At 49.7% G+C, this 19,751-nt stretch overlaps 1 protein-coding gene across 5 annotated transcripts in view; it reads right to left on the bottom strand.

The window, feature by feature from the left end:
* Positions 1–3,334: 3,334 nt before the first annotated feature.
* The window catches only part of CTPS2 (CTP synthase 2), an 85,840-nt gene continuing 69,423 nt past the window's right edge, over positions 3,335–19,751 (bottom strand). For all 5 annotated transcript variants that reach the window (XM_007670434.4, XM_007670437.4, XM_007670433.3 and 2 more), the window contains 2 exons: positions 5,495–5,605; positions 3,335–3,975 (listed from right to left, as the gene is read on the bottom strand). In XM_007670434.4, the coding sequence (XP_007668624.1) occupies positions 5,536–5,605 (70 nt within the window). In that variant the 3' untranslated portion in view covers positions 3,335–3,975; positions 5,495–5,535. The remainder of the gene's footprint in view (positions 3,976–5,494; positions 5,606–19,751) is intronic.

Genomic DNA, 19,751 nt, shown 5'->3' on the forward strand with positions numbered 1-19,751 from the left:
GCCGCCGCCAGCGTATCAAAATTCCCATTTTGGAATCGACATCGACACGCTATTCTTTACTATGCATAGATCACGTCCTGGGGTCCTCTAGTGAGCGTTTTTTTTTTTTTTTCCGCAAGAATCCGTCTCGAAGAGGAGTTTCTAATTTCAGAACCGTATACGGCCGGCCCCACTGGGCTGAATATAAATAACTATGAAATGTTAGTTGTGAGCCAGGACCACAGGAATTGGAATGTTGCGGTGATTGAAAGGTTTTCCAACATAGTAATGACATTAATCGAGCTATTATGGTGTAGCGGTTGTTTTTTTTTTTAAATCCAAGAACTGACTGGCCTACTGGGACGTCAGAGGTAAAAACACTCAAATAAAAATCTATTTGAAGAAGCGGCAGCAGGGAGGGCACGACCCACGGATCGAAGCTTTCCCCGCCGGGCCAGAAACGACCCCCGGGGCAGGACGGAGCGACGGCGAGAGGCGGGCCCCGTTTGGGCAGAAACATGGGGCTCCAACTGGCCCACCCTGGCCACCCCCGTGAGGTGGGGGACGAGCCTATTACCATTTCAGGCTTCCTCCTTTGCCCTCCTAGCCTGGTCCCAGCCCTTGATCCCTGAGGAGGAGGCAGAAGCAGCTGATGCTGAACCCAAAAGAGGATACTAACAATAATAACAATAACAGTGATAATGGTATTGAGCATTTACTACATGCCGAGCCCCGGACTAAGCGCCGGGGTAGACACAAGATAGTCAGGATCCATACGGGGCTCACAGCCTAAATGGGACGGAGAACTGAATCCCCATTTTGCAGATGAGGCACAGAGAAGTGAAGTGAGTTGTCCAAGGTCATACCTGGGTTAGAACCCAGGTCCTCTGACTCTCAGGCCTCAGCTCATTTCACTAGGTTACGCTGCTTCCTTGATGAAGGAGAAAGAGTCAAACACGGGCTTTCCCTGGGCTTTCAGAACCCACCCTCTATCAGCTTCTGTTCTCCTTTGAGACTTCATATTTCCCTCTTCCCTGATACGCCTCATCCTGATACGTCCATCCATGTCTCTTTCTCTCTCTCTCTCTCATCCCCTCCTCTCTGTCCCGCAACAAGAGCGTGGGACTGTGAACTAAGAAACCCAGCTAATCTCAGCTCTGCCACCGGCCTGGGTCATTTGGGGCAAAATCGCCTAACCTCTCTGGACCTCAGTTTCCTCATCTCATGAGATGCTTCCTCTCCCTACATCTTTAATAATAATAATAATGTTGGTATTTGTTAAGCGCTTACTATGTGCAGAGCCCTGTTCTAAGCGCTGGGGTAGATACAGGGTCATCCGGTTGTCCACGTGAGGCTCACAGTCTTAATCCCCATTTTACAGATGAGGAACCGAGGCCCAGAGAAGTGAAGGGACTCGCCTACAGTCACACAGCTGACGGGTGGCACAGCCGGGATTCGAACCCATGACCTCTGACTCCCAAGCCCGGGCTCTTTCCACTCAGCCACGCTGCTTCTCTTTAGGGTGTCAGCCCCTGGTAGGTCAAGGGCAGAGTCTGATCAGGTTATTTTCTATCTCACTCAGCGCTTGGCCTGATGTGCAGCACACAGTCAGCACTTCATAAATACCATGAAAAAAGGCAAAACTACAGAAGAAAGTTTCTGGCTAGAACCTTCTAAAATTGGTGTGTTAGTAATCAGAGCGTGGTTCGGGGGGTCTGCCTTGTTTTTCTTTGGGCGCACATATTACCCAACACACTGTGAGCACAAATAGTCTGGTTATTACTTTTACTGTTACTATCACTGCCTTACCAAGGGCAGAACCAGCAGACGACAGCAATAAAAAGAATGAAGACAGAGCAGCAAGAGGATCCAGTTGCCAGGCCGCAAGATCGCAGCGCTCTGCCCTTCGCCCACCGGCTAAAGAACCAGGCGAAGCGGCACGGCGTAGCGGATAGAACACGGGCCCGCAAGTCAGAAGGTCGTGGGTTCTAATCCCGGCTAGGCCACTGATCTGCTGTGTGACCGGAGGCAAGTCACTTCACTTCTCAGCGCCTCAGTGGCCTCCTCTGCAAAATGGGGATTGAGACTGTGAGCCCCACGTGGGACAGGGACTGTGTCCAACCAGTTTTGCTTGGATCCACCCCAGCGCTTAGCAGAGCGTCCGGCACGTAGTAAGCGCTTAACAGACACCATCGGTATTATTAGGACGATGTCCGACTGGCCTGTAACAGTCTCCGAGACCTGGCTCGTGCCTTGCCCAGGCGACAGCATATGGAAGACGTGGGTCCGGCTTGGATCCGCATCAATGTCAAGCCCAACTATCTCATCCTCTCCCAAGAGCAGCTATCGCCCCTGATTCAGGGCCTTCTTAGCAACCCGCGTTTTCCAAAAAGGATTTGGGGAACGAGGGAAATGCTGGATGGAGGACTGGAAGAGAATCATCATCGTCAACGGCGTTTACGGAATGCTCACTGTGTGCAGAGCGCTCCTCAGAGCACTGAGAAGCAGCGTGGCTTAGGGGAAAGAGCGTGGGCTTAGGAGGCGGAGGAGGTGGGTCTAATCCCAGCCCCGTCACTTGTCTGCCATGTGACCGGTCACTTCACTTCTCTGGGCCTCAGTTACCTCAGCTGTAAAATGGGGTTAATCCCATGAGCTCCAGGTGGGATGGGGACTGTGTCCAACCTGATGAGCTTGTATATACCCCAGCCCTTAGCAAAATGCCTGGCACAGAGTAAGCGCTCAACAAATTCTACTATTATTATTACTATTAATAAGCTCTGGGATGAGCACCGAGGGCAGGAGGACCTGAGCTGGGCCTGGCAACAGACCTATCAAACCAGGCAGTGTGACGCCCGCGACGGGCCGGCTGACACGCTTAGTAGCCCACCCGTTAAGCCCAGAGTCACGCTGAGATGACTCCCATGTTTCCAGTTAGGTTGGGTTTTCCTGAAAGAGAACACGTCTGCCTTCCGTTTCAAATATCTCTCTGGGAGTAACCCTTAGTTTAACGGATCACTGTATAGCCCATCGCTAGCCCAACCGACAAATCTCATTTGTCCAACGAACCGGTTTTTGCCATTTCCAATTATCTCCCTTGTTTTTCTGCTCTCCTCCACTCCCTCATCTGATGTCTTTTTTACAGCTTTTAACTTACCTGCTATTTCTTCCAGGGGGAAGGCTCCGCTCTCCATGCTGTCATTTTTAGTGTTTTGTTCCTTCTTTGGGCTCTTTCTGCTCGAATGTGGTGGATGTATTTTCCGCAGTGCCTCCCAAACTGACACTAAATTTACCCTGTGCTGGTGCCTGACACTTCTCTAAAAATGTCTGCGCGGGAAACAGCAAACAAAACAGAGCGTTTGAATAATCCACTGATACTTTCCCAAGTAAAAGAACACATCTTTTCCGCAACATCCAGAGCAATTTTTACAAGTAGGAACCTTTATACATCGTTTAAAACATTTCCTATGCTAAAAACAAAGGTGGAAATGTAAGCAGCCAGCCCAGACAAACTTCTAAATGCATGTGTGGGGGGGGAATGTTCAACATACAGGAATAACCTCATTCGATTAGTCTCCTTTTAATGCGTTATTACCGGCAGTGAGGGCTCATCACGGATTGGTGTTTACATCAGAAAAGAAGGACATGTAGGAGTTTTCGCTCCCTCGGGAACGACTGGGAGAGAAAACGGATTGACGGACGAAGTCTCCGTCAAGGGTGATGGATGGACCTGGGTTCTGAGGCGTCAAGAATAACCACCTGTGTGAAGAAATGGAGAGAAAATACTCCACAGGTCAAGGGACATATGAAAACTGATGGCAAACTGAGGGGAAGAGGGAATAGGGCGTCGGGAAGGGAGTTCAGATTTTTAATTACGATGCCCAAGTGGCCTATATTCCCAATCCCTGTTTGTTTTGAGGAAGTAAAGATGAGAGATCCGTGTGCTGCAATCAGTCCATTTGAGCAGTTCCTCTGGTTTGACGTCATTAGATGGGTTCGCTGGAAAAAAGGAAGGGGGAAAGGTGAGCGTTACAGGTCTGAAATGTTTCTCGCTGATCTACGGTCATCAGTTTTACGGTTTGCCTGTCCTTCGGGATCTGTGATGGACCTTGAATAAAGAAGAACACCCCTTCCCATTCACTGTAGACTGGTGGTGATACTTAGGCTTTACTCAGAATAGACGGTGGATGTGTAGGATTGCAATTCCTCTATACTGCGGCGGCAGGGGCTCCTATGGAATTTCACATTCCAACAAGCGAAGAAAAAAAGTAAAGACTTCTTTTGTTTATTATTTTTTAATGGCTACTGTTAAGCCCTTATTGTGTGCCCATCACTGGGGTAGATATAAGTTTATCGGGTGGGACCCAGTCCCTGTCCCACATGGGGTTGGCAGTCTCAATCCCCATTTTATAGATGGGGTTACTGAAGCACAGAGCAGTTAAATGTTGGTATTTGTTAAGCCCGATCCGATCAGCTCGTAATAATAATAATGTTGGTATTTAAGCGCTTACTATGTGCAGAGCACCGTTCTAAGCGCTGGGGTAGATACAGGGTAATCAGGTCGTCCCACGTGAGGCTCACAGTTAATCCCCATTTTACAGATGAGGTAACTGAGGTACAGAGAAGTGAAGCGACTTGCCCACAGTCACCCAGCTGCCAAGTGGCAGAGCCGGGAGTCGAACCCATTCTCCCTGACTCTGAAGCCCAGGCTCTTTCCACTGTGCCACACTGCTCTGAGTTGCCCCAAATCACTCAGCAGACAAGTGGCAGAGCTGGGATTAGAACCCAGGGCCTTTTAACTCCCAGGCTTGTGTTCCATCCCCTAGATCACACTACTTTTCATCTTGGCATGTGATGAAACGCCTGGCTTAGTTAGTGCTGCGTCTACAGGAGACCCCAGCTAGTGCCCTATCGGTAGCTTAGATAAAGTAAACAATACACTCAACTTTCCCTCTCTGTGCCCGCCAAGTCCTCTGCGACAGAGACCGTAAGCTCGTCGCGGGCAAGGTACGTGTCTGTTTATTATTCTATTCTCTATTCTATTCTCTCGCACACAGGAAGCCCTCAATAAATACAATTGAATGGATGAATGAACGGATGAAGAAGAGGAGGAGAAGAGCCTCAAACGGCCCCCGTTCAGACTTTTCAGTGCCTCCTCTAGATCGTGAGTCCTCTGCGGGACAGGACACAGGCCCGAAGCGTTCAATTTGAATTCAACCTAATGTTTAGCCCAGTGTTCGGTACCTAATAAGCCCTTTAATGAGTAACTGGCTAACCTCAAGCCTGGTTTTATCAGAGGACGTCCTGGCTAGGCTGCCGGTAAGGAGCCGGGAGCGACTCCAGCCAGGCCCAGACCTTCTGGGCGTAAATATTCATTCATTCGATAGCATTTATTGAGCGCTATGTGCAGAGCACTGTACTAAGCACTGGGAACGTACAAATCGGTAAATAGCAGGGCGTGCGTGGGGGAGTGAGCCAGTGAGAATGACTTAAAGAATCCCATAAGGGCCTCGCTTACCTTCCAAGGCCCCTCCGGCTGCAGGACGTCACGGAGACGACTCAGCTCAGTTCCGCATGGGGACCCTTCCTCTCTGGAAAGCCGTCATCGCTGAGGTCGCTACAGCTGTCACTGGAGAGGAAGAGGAAACAACGCAGGACGGTTCCGATACGAATCCGGTTGAGCTTCGACTTCAAAGGCTCGGTCAGAGCCGATGAGCTATTTTGCGTCAACTGTTTTCATTAATACCACCCCAAGAAGACAACCCCAAATGGCTTGGGTTTTGCCAAAAGAAAATGGATTCTCCTTAGGTTCCAAGCTCCCAGTTCAGGACATTCACACAACATTTCTGTTGGATTCCACGGTAAATGGAATCAACGAACGGGGATCATTTCCACCCGACTACTTCCAGCTCGGAAAGCCGGGCCCGTTTTATCTATTTTAGTCCTCCGTCTGCTGTTCACTAGGTAGGCTGCTTCCCAGTGTACAACCAGTGAGATGTGTGGAGATCACTATTTGGGTCCGTAAAGTCACACAGATCCAGGAGCTCGAATGCCTACTTGTCAACCCAACCGAAAGGAAGTGGGGTTGGTATCTGGGGACGGGGATTTCATCTCTCGACTCGATAAAACCCACAGTCCGGTTCTTGCTGAGGTGGAGCAGTAACTCATCATTAAGTTCAAATCCCCGACCTACTCAAACGGGGAAACTCTACTGTAGTCTTCTCTCCCAAGTGCTTAGTGCAGCTCTCCGCCTACAGTACGCGCTCAACAAAGAGACTGATCGATAAGTCCCCTTCTTCACGCAACTTTCCCGCTCACGCGGACTTATTCGGTATTGAGATTCCTGAAACCAAAGCTGCTCAGCTTTCCCACTTTTCCTTACCCGAAGGACGAGGGATACGATAATAATAATGACGACGGTATTTATGAAGTGCTTCCTATGTGCCAAACGCTGTTCTAAGCCCTGGGGTAGATACAAAGTAATCAGGTCGTCCCACGTGGGGCTCACACACTTAATCCCCATTTTACAGATGAGGTAACTGAAGCACAGAGAGGTGAAGTGACTTGTCCAAAGTCATGCAGCTGATAAGTGGCGGAGCCGGGATTAGAACCCACGACCTCTGACTCCCCAGCCCGGGCTCTTTCCACCAAGCCACATTGCTTCTCAGCGATCATTCTCAGCAGACGCTATCTGAAGGTTTTATTAATGCGCTTCTTTGTCACACTGAGAGGACAAAAGCTGCTGTGGGCAGGGAACCTGTCTACCATCCCTACCGTACGGTACTTTCCTAAGCGCCGACGAGTACAGTGCTCTGAACACAGTCAGCATTCAGCAAGGTTTGATAAATGTGTATTCTTCTGATTTCTAAACACCTCTTCGTTAGAGCCACACCTCCCTACTCCTCCAAAACCTCCAGCTGTTGCCTGTCCACCTCCACATCCAACAGAAACGCCTTACCATCAGTTCTAAAACACCGGGTCGCCTTGACCTCTCTTATCTCACCTCACTAATTTCCTATTACAACCCCACCTGTCCACTTCACTCCTCCAATGCCAACCTCTCAGTGTACTTGGATCTCATCCGCCTCACGGCCGACCTCCCGCCCACGTCCTCCTTCTGGCCTGGAATTCCCTCCCTCTTCATAGACAGCAGTCCACAATCTCCCCACCTACAAGCCTTATTAAAATCACATCTCCCACAAGAGGCCTTCCCCGACTAAGCCCTCATTGGCCCTCTTCCCTCTCCCTTCCGTGTCGCACTTGATATTCACCCCAGATGCAGCCACAGCACGTACGTAGATATCCGTAATTTATCTTAACGTCTGTCTCCCCCTCTAGACCGTAAGGGCCCCGGGGGTACGGAACACGTCTACCAACTCCGTAGTATCATACTCAGCACGGGCCTGAGGGGCAGAAGGTCATGGATTCTAATCCCGGCTCCGCCACTTGTCTGCCGCGTGGCCTTGGGCAAGTAACTTCACTTCTCCGTGCCTCAGTTCCTTGATTCTATTTATTGCTATTGTTCTTGTCTGTCCGTCTCTCCCGATTAGACCGTGAGCCCGTCAAAGGGCAGGGACTGTCTCTGTTACCGATTTGTCCATTCCAAGCGCTTAGTACGGTGCTCTGCACGTAGTAAGCGCTCAATAAATACTATTGAATGAACGAGTGAATGACAATGGGGATTACGACTGTGAGCCACATGCGGGGCAGGGATTGTGTCTGAGCTGATTTGCCTGTATCCACCCCAGCGCTTAGTACAGTGCCTGGCACCTAGTAAGCCCTTAACATATACCACAGTTATTATCATTATTCTCCCAAGTGCTCAGTACAGTGCTCTGCACACGGTATGCACTCGATCGATTGATTGTTACCCTCCTTTTTCCCCCAAGTGTCACCGAGAAACCCTTCAAGCGAGCTGTTGATGGTACAGGGAGACCGGGATTTCACCTCCTTTCCAACCTGCTGTGTCCAGAAGGAGGTCAATAGCAACCGGGATATGTGACCAACCCCGGGATGTCCAAAGGTCTGAGGAAATATTTCTGCTGAGTTCAGCTGTCCCCCGACCTTTCCCCAATCCCATCCCCAGCTCCTGTCCCTGAACTGGAACTCCCCAGGGACGTGAGGGAGGGGGCCGAGAAGCGGGCCCGTGCCTTATACCGGGACCGTTAGGCTTTTCCTTCCTCCAGTGGCTTGGAGACTTGGCTCCATCTCTGCCCAGCCCAGGGAGATCGCAGCTCAGACACGTGTTCAGGGCCCAGCAGCTGTGGGAGAGTGACCAAGCCTCTACATCTTCCTTACTCTTTCCTTTTCATTAGGTTTCCCTGAGAATTGGCAAGAAAATTCTGCATGGGCCGGCTGCAGGCAGGTTCCTGCTAGACTCAAAGTACGCAAGCCAGCCTTGCGTAGAGCAGAAGACTAGAAATACACAAGAGAAGCCGCCCGGCCTAGTGGTAAAAGCCCGGCCCTGGAAGTCGGAGGACCTGGGGTATAATCCCGGCTCCGCCTGGTACCTGCTGTGTGATCTTGGGCAACTCGTGTAATTTCTCTGTGCCTCAGTTCCATCTGCAAGATGGGCATGAGACACCTCTTCTCCCTCCTACTTAAACTGTGAGCTCCGATTACGGAGCTTACACGTGGGGCCCGATTATCTCGTATCTACCCCAGGGCTCTGAAGAGTGCTGGGCATAGTAAGCGCTTTCCAAATATCACAATTATTATTATTACTGGTCGGGGGGGGACGGGGGGAGGTGGAAGGGTCAACAGGGAAAGGTGTCTGGATAAACCTGGCTGGAGTTACTGCAAATTCTGTGGGTTACTGAAGGTTCCCGGTGCCTATCTGCAAGGCTACCTTAGCCCTCCCAGTAGAATCATAGAAAAATAGGTCTAGAGGAGCCGGGGTTGCCCTTAAGTCACCCAGTGGGACTCAGAACGGGTCTCACCTAGGTTGACATCATTCCCGTACGCTGGTCCAATTGCGATGACTAAGCTTGGCTTGCATCTTTAAATAGCTGCCCGGGCGATGTACTGACTAGATGACTTGAAACGACTGTTTACTGTTATACTGTACTCTCCCCCAAGTGCTCTGCACACAGTAAGCGCTCCATAGATACGACTGAATGAATGAACGCAAATGAGTCTCGCCTACATCCGGCCTCTGGCCTGGAACGCCTTCCCTCCTCATATCCGACAGGCGATTACCGTCCCCTCCTTCGCAGCTACAGGGTAGCACGTGGGCTCATCTTTAAGAAGTCGTCATCAAAGCCCCATCCTCTCCCTTCAGTCAGTTTAAAAGAAACACAGGCAATCATTTCTCCTTCCTCTGATGGTCCATTAAAAACACACAAATCCGTGCCCTCTTCCCAGCAAAACACAAAGTCCAGAGCACGCGACCCCAGTCCGTGCACACGCTGGAAATATAATAGTGTCCACGGAAGTAACAGGCACCGCTTCTCAACGAGTGCCGTTTATTGAGCCCCTGCGGCGCGCAGAGCACTGTACTAAGCACTTGGGAGAGTAGACTACGATGGAGTCGACAGACACGGTTCTCCTTAGAAGGCCAAGTCCAAATCAGCTGCAACGACGAGTGACAAGTCCCAAGGTGGGTCCCAAGGTGGGACGTGCGATATTAACATCAGTTTCTGCGCGATTGCATTTATACAAATGAAGAAACAGATGCCGTTTAGGGACGCCAAACTGCTTACACGTAAAACGGCACGATGCTCCGGCAGTGTTACAGACGTTTTATCTGTAGGGTGAGGCGGGGGGAGAATGCACACGTTTCTAAAACGGGAGCCGGAACGTTTCCTCTGTGCTGCCTCGGCGAGGGGCCAAAAGACCACTACCCTCGGGTGCAGAAGTTGGATGGGCCTAAAGAGAGGTCCACGTCAGGGGCGATGGTTGATTTCCCAGCCCGCAGCGACCCTCTACCAAACCTAGCGCCGTTGGCAGTGACACCAAGCCGGGTTTGGGCTGGCTTCACGTGCACATCCGTAAGGCTTTATCAAAAACCACTATGGCCGCAATCCTTACTTCTTTCTGAACGTGTCCCTGGAAGCCATAAAATATAAAAGCAACGGGAACACTCAGTACGCTTAAAAGAGTCGGGCATTTATCTGAACGCTAAAGGGGACCGTCAAAAGCAAACCATTCCACAATGAACCCCTTTCAGCCGCTGGTAACCCGACGCAAACAACACCCGGTAATCTACTCCTCACCAAGGTGAGAAAAAAGTTTTTTCTTCTTTACACGACGGGCATTTAAACTAACCTTGCTATCATCTGATTACTTTTAGCTGTCCAGCGATATAAGCCAGGTCATACCATCCACGTCACATACGTAGTTGAATTATTTGGGTAAAAGACTTTTACATTCCTTACCCATAATAATATAAGGCCCAATAGCAAGGTATTAGGCTCCTCGTTTCTGATTCTGATGAATTTCAACACCTCGTCGGAACATATTGACCTCCGTGCGGGGTACTCAACTAGGCGCTTAGGGACACGGAATGCAAAGAAAAAGTAAAGCTTAAGCCCGAAGAGAGACTACATGCAGATGTAAATTGCCCAAAAGAGAATAGGTTAAAAAAGAGTAGGAGCATAGATATCATTGAGAAAGACAAAAGTAGGCAATAAATAATATACATACACACATATATACGTATCACAGATGCACACGGGTGTTAAGGGGACGGAAGGAATGGCACACCGTCGATTCTCACCCAAAAAAAGATCTCTCTTTCCCGGGCCTGAGTCCTACGTCAGGTAACGTCGGTTCCTCGACTCTAACAGGGAAGCTACTGGAAGTGCTCCGCTTTGACCAAGTCTCTGCCAAACTTCGTTAGGATTTGTTGGCATTTGAGAGTCGTTGGGGTTTTTTTGTTTTTTGGGTTTTTTCTGCATTTCGGACAGCGTTAACCGTAGAGCCAACTCTACCCACCGAACTGCCTGGAACATTCATCTGGCCCAACCCTACCTCCCAGACTGGCAGCCCCGTGAATGAGGAGAGGAAGTTTTGGGGGGTGAGGTGGGGGCTTCTGAAACCAGGGGCTGAAACTCTGGGAAGGAAAACCCCACCCCTTTATGTCTTTTGCCCAAGCCATCCCGAGAAAGGAAAGATTTATACCAATCTTCAGCTCTGGGTTCTGGGCCTCCACAGTCCCAATGAGAGAGACCGACAGGCCGATAGATAGACAGACACACAAATAATGTTGGTATTTGTTAAGCGCTTACTATGTGCACAGCACTGTTCTAAGCTCTGGGGGAGATACAGGGTCATCAGGTCGTCCCACGTGAGGCTCACAGTTAATTCCCATTTTCCAGATGAGGTAACTGAGGTACAGAGAAGTGAAGTGACTCGCCCACGGTCACACAGCTGACAAGCGGAAGAGCCGGGAGTCGAACCCGTGACCTCTGACTCCGAAGCCCAGGCTCTTTCCCACTGAGCCACGCTGCTTCATGCCCCGGGACTAAGTCACAGCAAAGCAAAAAAGTTGGTATTTGCTAAGCGCTTACTATGTGCCGAGCACTGTTCTAAGCGCTGGGGTAGACACGGGAATCAGGATGTCCCACGTGGGGCTCACGGTCTGAATCCCCATTTTACAGATGAGGTAACTGAGGCACGGAGAAGTGAAGTGACTGGCCCAAAGTCACACAGCTGACAAGTGGCAGAGCCGGGATTCGAACTCATGACCTCTGACTCCAAAGCCCGTGCTCTTTCAACCGAGCCACGCTGCTTCTCCGTGGGTGAAGCAGCGGGAAGCAACGTGGCCTGGTGGAGAGGGCACAGGCCTGGGAGTCAGAGGACCTGAGTTCTAAACCCACCTCTACCAAATGCTCGCTGTGTGACCGTGGGCAAGTCACTTCACTTCTACGTGCCTCAGTTCTCCTCTCCTCCTACTTTAACTGGGAGCCCCGTGCGGGACAGGGACTGTGTCCAACCTCATTAACTTGTATCTACCTCAGCGCTTAAAACAGTGTTTGACACATTATAAGCACTTTGGCATCATAAAGAGCGGGAGTCATGACCAGTCAAAAGGATTTAGTGAGTACCTACTCTGTACACTGAGTACAACGGTATTAATACACGTGATCTTTGTCCTCCCTCCACATCTGCTGCCTCAGCGCTTTGCCAACACCTATGTACTTGGGGCCCCCACAAAATATTTATCTTTACTAGATATTGCTTCCTCCTACCTGTAGTTCATTTTAGTGGCCATCTCCCCCGCTAGATGTTAAGTTTCTTGCAGGTAGGAATCATATCTATAAACTCTTCCGTCCTCTCCCTCTTGCTCTTGGTGGCAAGAGCCACCAAGCCCTTGCTCTTCTGTACTGAGCACTCATCACAGTGCTCTACACAGAGCAAGCACTCAGTAAATACTACTGACTGGGTCCAATCTAGGAAAGCTAAGAAATTAAGGGAAGCGGAGCCCGTGAGCACCCAAGGGCTTGAGAGTCGCAGAGAGACCAGTGGAATGAGCGTGGGCCCGGGAGTCCGAGGATCTGAATTCGAATCCCTGATCCGCCACTTGTCCGCTGTGTGACCTTGGACGAGTCACTTGACTTCTCCGTGCCTCATCTGTAAAATGGGGATTGAGACCGTGAGCTCCACATGGGACGGAAACTGCGACCAATCCAATTATCTCGCACCTACTCCAGTGCTTAGTACAGTTCCTGGCACGTAAAAGCACTTCACAAATATAACAACAGCAATAGTAACGACGATAATAATAATTATTATTATTTCTGTCATTATTATTATTACTAAGTGTTGAAGTGGCACTCTAGAAAGCCATTTGCTGGAAAGTTGCATCATCTCAGTAGTTACTGGCAATATCTGCACAGAGTAAAGTTTGGTTTTTTTTGACAGTAATAATGATAATACTTGTTAAGCACCGGGATGTGCCGTGTGAACCTAATTTACGATACGTAGCTATCCATAACAGGGATGGCCCGTGCGGACATCTCTAGAGTCATAAACCACCCAGCCTGCCCCCAAGTCTACCCAGGAACTCCGGCTTCGTCCCATCCGTCTCATCGAGCATTATTATTACGGTGTTTGTTAAACGCTCACTATAAGTCAAGCACTGTTCTAAGGACTGAGGTAGACAGAGTCCCTGACCCACAGGGGGCTCACGGTCTAAGTAGGAGGGAGAAGAAACACTGAATCCCCATTTTACAGTTGAGAACACCGAGGCCCAGAGAAGTGAAATGACACGTCCGAGGTCCAACAGCGGGCAAGTGGCAGAGCCAGGGTTAGAACCCGGGTCCTGTGACTCCCCGACCTGGGATCTTTCCGCTAGGCCTCGCTGCTTTCACTGACGAACTGGATCTTGAGCTTTCCCAAGCCCCATCCTTGTTCCACAACCTCCCGGCTTCCCCCGGGCCCGCTAAGCAGGCAGGCAAGCAGGCAGGCAGGCTGACAGGGGAGGCTGGAAGCCAAGAGCTGCCAGAACCCTGAGCGGCAGCTATCCAGAAGCAGTACGGTGTAGTGGGTAGAGCATGGGCTGCGTGACTCCGAACCTCAGTTATCTCATCTGTAAAATGGGGTTTAATACTGTGAGCCCCAGGTGGGACATGGGCTGTGTCCAATCTGATTAGTTTGTATAATAATAATAATAATGTTGGTATCTGTCAAGCGCTTACTACCTGCAGAGCACCGTTCTAAGCGCTGGGGGAGATACGGGGTCATCAGGTCGTCCCACGTGAGGCTCACAGTTGATCCCCATTTTACAGATGAGGGAACTGAGGCACGGAGAAGTGAAGTGACTTGCCCACAGTCACGCAGCTGGCAAGTGGCAGGGCGGGGAGTCGAACCCGTGACCTCTGACTCCGAAGCCCAGGCTCTTTCCACTGAGCCACGCTTGTATCTACCCCAGGGCTTAGTATGGTGCCTGGTGCATAGTAAAAGCTTAACAAATCCTTGCTTGTTTTTTTTTTTAAAAAAAGATTGATCTTCATGACAAACCAACAGACCAGGGCACCAAATCATCTTACAGTGGGGAATCCGGTCCACACAAGGTCACTACATTCGATCCTTCGATGCTGACGCCTGACAAAAAGCTCCAGTATCACAATCCTCCACTTTCAGCCGATTGGAGAGTCAGCGTTCCTTAAGAAATGGCTGGTTTGCAAAGTCCTTTTTTCAAGCTGATAAGATGGGCCCCACGCGGATGTGGCCACACCGAGCTACTATTAAGAAGATTATTACTAAGATAAGGCCAGAGGGGACAGCGATGAAGCTATTGCTCTGGTAATTCATTCATTCATTAAATAGAATTTACTGAGCGCTTACTATGGGCAGAGCACTGTACTAAGCGCTTGGAATGAACAAATCGGCAACAGATAGAGACAGTCCCTGCCCACTGACGGGCTTACAGTCTAATCGGGGGAGACAGACAGAAACAATAGCAATAAATAGAATCAAGGAGATGTACATCTCATTAAAACAATAGCAATAAATAGAATCAAGGTGATGGACATCTCATTAACAAAATAAATAGGGTAATAAAAAATATATACCTGTTCAGTGTTCTAATCCCACAAAGCTGTTCTTGCTAAAAGAACCATCGAACTCCCTCAATTCCCTTGGATTTTGCCAGACTAACGGTGTAACGCCCAAACCCCACATTAAGGAACACTTGCAGTCAAACGCTCATCCCTCCCGAAGCCGTGGGACTGCGCACGAGTCATTTTTTCCGATCACCGCGGTACGCTGTGACCGGTCACGTGGCTAGCACCGCTGGACAGAAGTTCCCGAATTCCTTAACATCCTTCTAGCTAAATCACGCTCTGCGCCGGGGTAGATAGAAGCTAATCAGGTTGGACGCAGTCCCCGTCGCACGTGGGGCTCACAGTCTTCATCCCCGTGTGACAGAGGAGGGAACTGAGGCACAGAGAAGCGAAGATCACACAGCAGACAGGTGGCGGAGCCGGGATTAGAACCCGGGTCCTCTGACTCTCAGGCCCGTGCTCTTTCCATTATGCCAAGCTACTTCCACACTTACCTATGTATTCATCTATTTCATCTTCCCTATCCATCTTTTTCCTCCTACTCCCACTATTTGTAAGGAATCTGTGTCTGCCTGTTGCCTCAGAGAGGGCAGGGACCATTCTTTCCCTTCTATTATACTGTCCCAAGAGTTTAGTACACAGGAGCCGCTCAATAAATATCACTGATTGATGATGGCCTTTAAGTTGCGACGCAGTTTTAGGGGCTAAGCTTCCCCAAGTGTTTTGGGTGTGTATCTGTGGTGTGTGGAGAGGAGAAAATGGAAAAGGCGAGCTGAAGGAAGTCACCTTTCCCTTCTTTAATAATAACGACGACGACGATATGTGTTAAGCGCTTACTGCGTGCCGGGCCTTGTTATAAATGCTGAGGTAGATATAAGATAATCAGTTTGGACGCAAATCTTGTCCCGTATGGGGCTCACGGTCTAAGTCCCCGTTTTACAGATGAGATAACTGAGGCCCAGAGGAGTGACTTGTCCAAGGTCGCGCAGCCGATAAGTGGCGGAGGCGCGATTAGAACCCACGACCTTCTGACACCCAGGCCTGTGCTCTATCCACTGTGCAATGCTTCTTGGGTGGATAATAATAATAATAACGTTGGTATTTGTTAAGCGCTTACTATGTGCAGAGCACTGTTCTAAGCGCTGGGGTAGATACAGGGTAATCGGGTTGTCCCACGTGAGGCTCACAGTTAGTCCTCATTTTACAGATGAGGTAACTGAGGCCCAGAGAAGTGAAGTGACTCGCCCACAGTCACCCAGCTGACAAGTGGCAGAGCCGCGATTCGAACCCATGATCTCTGACTCCCAAGCCCGGGCTCTTTTTGGGTTGGGGGGAAAAAAAAAGGCTCATCCCATTTCCAGGCCATGCCCGCAAAACTAAAATAATTGAAGTTTCTACAGAAACACGAGAGCTACTTGATGAGAAATTAAAATATCAGTCCAACGCCAGGCAGAAAACCCTGGAGCTCGCCCGCAGGGGAGGGATTTGCATTTCTCGAAGCCTACGATACTCAACATTTGCAGCTGGGGCAGAGGCAGATCCCAAACCTCATAAACCCAGGCAACTGACTCCAACCTCGTCAAACCTTCCTTTTTACACTGCCGGAGGGGGACTCCTAAATCACTACAACTCCCGCATTAACCGAAATCTGAGCCCAATTTGGGAAGAGACCGCAGCCGAGGGCTCCGTTTTACGATCTTATTCCAGATCTATCTGTGACGTGGGCTGAGAATTGGAAATTATGTGAGCAATATCACCGTAGAGTCACTAGTGATAATCAATTCCCGAGCTATCACACTGGGAGGACGGGGGTCATTCTCGATTTCACAAAGCTCCAGGGGTTGTTTTCCGGTTATTAGTACGGAAATGTGAAAAGCAAGGTAATGAAGTGGAAGAATAGAAGCAAGCCAATCTATGTCACGGTAATGGCATCTGAAAAGCTTTTCATTCTCCACTTAAAGTGCATTTAAAAAAATATAATTAGCCTCTGTTGCTGCTTTCTGCCATTTTCATGACATAGAAGTCTTTAAAAGAATGAAACTGGCGATTGGAAGGACTGCATTTATGAACAACAACAGGAAATGGAAGAGTTCATCAAGTTACTATTTTCATTCTAAAAAATCGCTGCTTCATTAAAAAGCAGCCTTCTCTAGACGCTGCTGATGGGGGAAACCGGCTTAAATGTCCTTTTTAAATAATTCTGCAGCTTTGGCGCTGCTTTGTGAAGCGCTTATTATGTAGCAAGCACTGTTCTAAGCCCTGGGCCTGATTCTCTCTTCCGCTGCCTTGGGCCACGTCCTCGTGGCAGGGATGTTTTACTCTCTTTAGGGCCTGTCCGTTTTCCGTCACCCGCCACCCGGATCGCAACCAGGCCTGGGCTCAAGGAGAGCAGCCTCTCCCTCGATTGCCGCCTGCTTGGTTCGTGACTTCTCTTCAGCATCCTCGGAGGGCTTCACCCTCCACGTGCACTTCACCCGAGAGGAGGAATACGTCTCTCTCGATTTACAGGAGGCCTGGGGGGCAGAGGGCCTGGGTTCCAATTCCAGCTTCATCACAGGCCCGCCGTGCGGCCTGGCAGCGCGGCTCAGTGGAAAGAGCCCGGGCTTGGGAGTCAGAGGTCGTGGGTTCTAATCCCGGCTCCGCCGCTTGTCAGCTGTGTGACTTTGGGCAAGTCACTTCACTTCTCTGCGCCTCAGTTCCCTCATCTGTAAAATGGGGATGAAGACCGTGAGCCTCGCGTGGGACAACCTGATTACCTTAGAACAGTGCTTGGCACATAGTGTGCGCTTAACAGATGCTATCATTATTATTCTTCTTAATTCCAGCTTCATCACATGTCTGCTGTGTGACCTTGGGCAAGCCACTTCTCTGGGACTCAGCTCCCTCATCTGTAAAATGGGGATTAAGACTAGCCCCATGTCTGCATCCGAACTGATTAACTTTTATCTCCCCCAGTGTTTAGAACAGTGCTTGGCACATAGCAAGAATTTAACAAGAACCATAATAATGATTATTATTCTCTAGGCTTCAGCTGCCTCATCTGTAAAACGGGGATTAAGACTGTGAGCTTTATTCATTCATTCAATAGTATTTATTGAGCGCTTACTATGTGCAGAGCACTGTACTAAGCGCTTGGAATGGACAAATCGGCAACAGATAGAGACAGTCCCTGCCCACTGACGGGCTTACAGTCTAATCGGGGAAGACGGACAGACAAAATCAATAGGGACTGAGTCCACCTATCTCAAATATCTAGTATTTATCCCAGTGCTAGTACAGTGCCTGGCACATAATAAGTGTTTACCAAATACCATTTAAAAAAATCGACACCGTGTGAAGCTGAGGAGACTTAAAAAGTCACAGTGGAGTAGAGGTGCTTGGGATGATATTATTTGTATCTGATTTTGTATCTGATTTGTATTTGATTTTATTTATAGGAAAGACTGTACTGAAACGCATTAATGCTTTATAAACCCAAGAGATATGAAAGCAACTTACCCGGGTGCTGACATTTTTTGCCTGGATTAAAACATGGGCCCTAAAAATGATTTCTCTGGTTAAAGCAAGATTATACATGTCCTTTGAAAACCTAAAAAAATATCATTGCGGAGACTGGACGCCATTTAATGTTCCGGCTCTGCACGATAAACCACTTCCCTTCAACGGGCAGGAATTAGATCTGGGGACCCTGGAGAAACAACGGGCAACCGTGAGAAGATCCAAAGAACTGGAGGCATTTCGATTCCTTGATGACTATTTCTCACCACCATCATTTTTGTGATTTAGTGTGGATTACCCATTCTTTTCCTTTTCGTAAAATATAGATGGTGGTCAAATGGTGAGAAAGGGATCGTAAAACCATCACCCTTATTTTATCGTGTCTCGGATACGGCCCGCGTGATGAAATAGTAAACAGCTGGAATCACTCTTCGCGAAGGAGTCGCGGGGAATTCCACATTCCAGCTTCCCGGCTCGCTAAAGCCCAGCTCCCTGCACGGGATTCCGCGGGCAGCCGGCTTCGGAAGCGCGGGCCCGGGGTACCCCGAAGCACACTGGTTTTCTCCGGGAAGAAATCCAGGGCCGCAAACTCCGACGTGCATTCTGTCAGGGTCGGGAATGCACATCCCCCTAGTCTGACATCTACTGCTGCTGCCACTTGTCAGCTGTGTGACTGTGGGCAAGTCACTTAACTTCTCTGTGCCTCAGTGACCTCATCTGTAAAATGGGGATTAACTGTGAGCCTCACGTGGGACAACCTGATTACCCTCAATGTCCCCCAGTGCTTAGAACAGTGCTCTGCACATAGTAAGTGCTCAACAAATACCAACATTATTATTATTTAGAGTCAGCACCGGCCCGACGCTCTCCTTCTCGAGTTTGAATCCTTTCATACCCCTTGGGCCCTCACTTTCCCCAAGGTGCGGAGCACTGAACGCTTCCTGTGATTCCCTCTGCCACTCATGGTGTTCTTGTTTTGCTTTGAATCCTGGCGACCCCCTGCATTTGCTCTACTGCAGCGGCGTGTGATGATAATAATAATAATAATAATAATAATAATGACGGTATTTGTTAAGAGCTTACTCTGTGCCAAGCACTGTTCTAAGCACTGGGGTGGATACAAGGTAATCCGGTTGTTCCACGTGGGGCTCACAGTCTTAATCCCTATTTTCCAGATGAAGTAACTGAGGCACAGAGAAGTAAAGTGACCTGCCCAAAGTCACACAGCTGATGAGTGGCGGAGGCGGGATTAGAACCCACGACCTCTGACGCCCAAGCCCGGGTTCTTTCCACGAAGCCACGCTGCTTCGCCGCCCTCCAGGCAGGAGCCGGATGGGGTCCGACAGCCCCGGGCCCCGAACACCAGACGGCTTCCACCGAACGTGAATTCTGGGGGGATCCGGGAGCGGGGATTCAACTCGGGGAGGGGGCAGAGAGGCAGTTGCCCAGAGCTCCCGAAGAGTGAGGGACACGGTGCGTGGGATCGGTCCCTGTGCTAAGTGATCTGGTGCAGAGCACTGTACTAAGCGCTTGGGAGAGTGCGATAGAACAACAAACAGGCACATTCCCTGCCCACAACGAGTTTGCAGTCTAGAGGGGGAGACGGACATTAATGTGAATAAATACAGATATGAATAAATTACAGATCGGTTGGGGGGGAGACTGACGGGGGAACAGGTAGCAAAGGGATGGAAGGAGGGCTTGGGGAGGCATGGTAGGACTCTGCCTTTCCTGACCCCACCCATCCTCAGGATAAAAGGGCCTCATTCC

This window comes from Ornithorhynchus anatinus, chromosome 15 (assembly GCF_004115215.2).
Source record: "Ornithorhynchus anatinus isolate Pmale09 chromosome 15, mOrnAna1.pri.v4, whole genome shotgun sequence".
NCBI lineage: Eukaryota > Metazoa > Chordata > Mammalia > Monotremata > Ornithorhynchidae > Ornithorhynchus > Ornithorhynchus anatinus.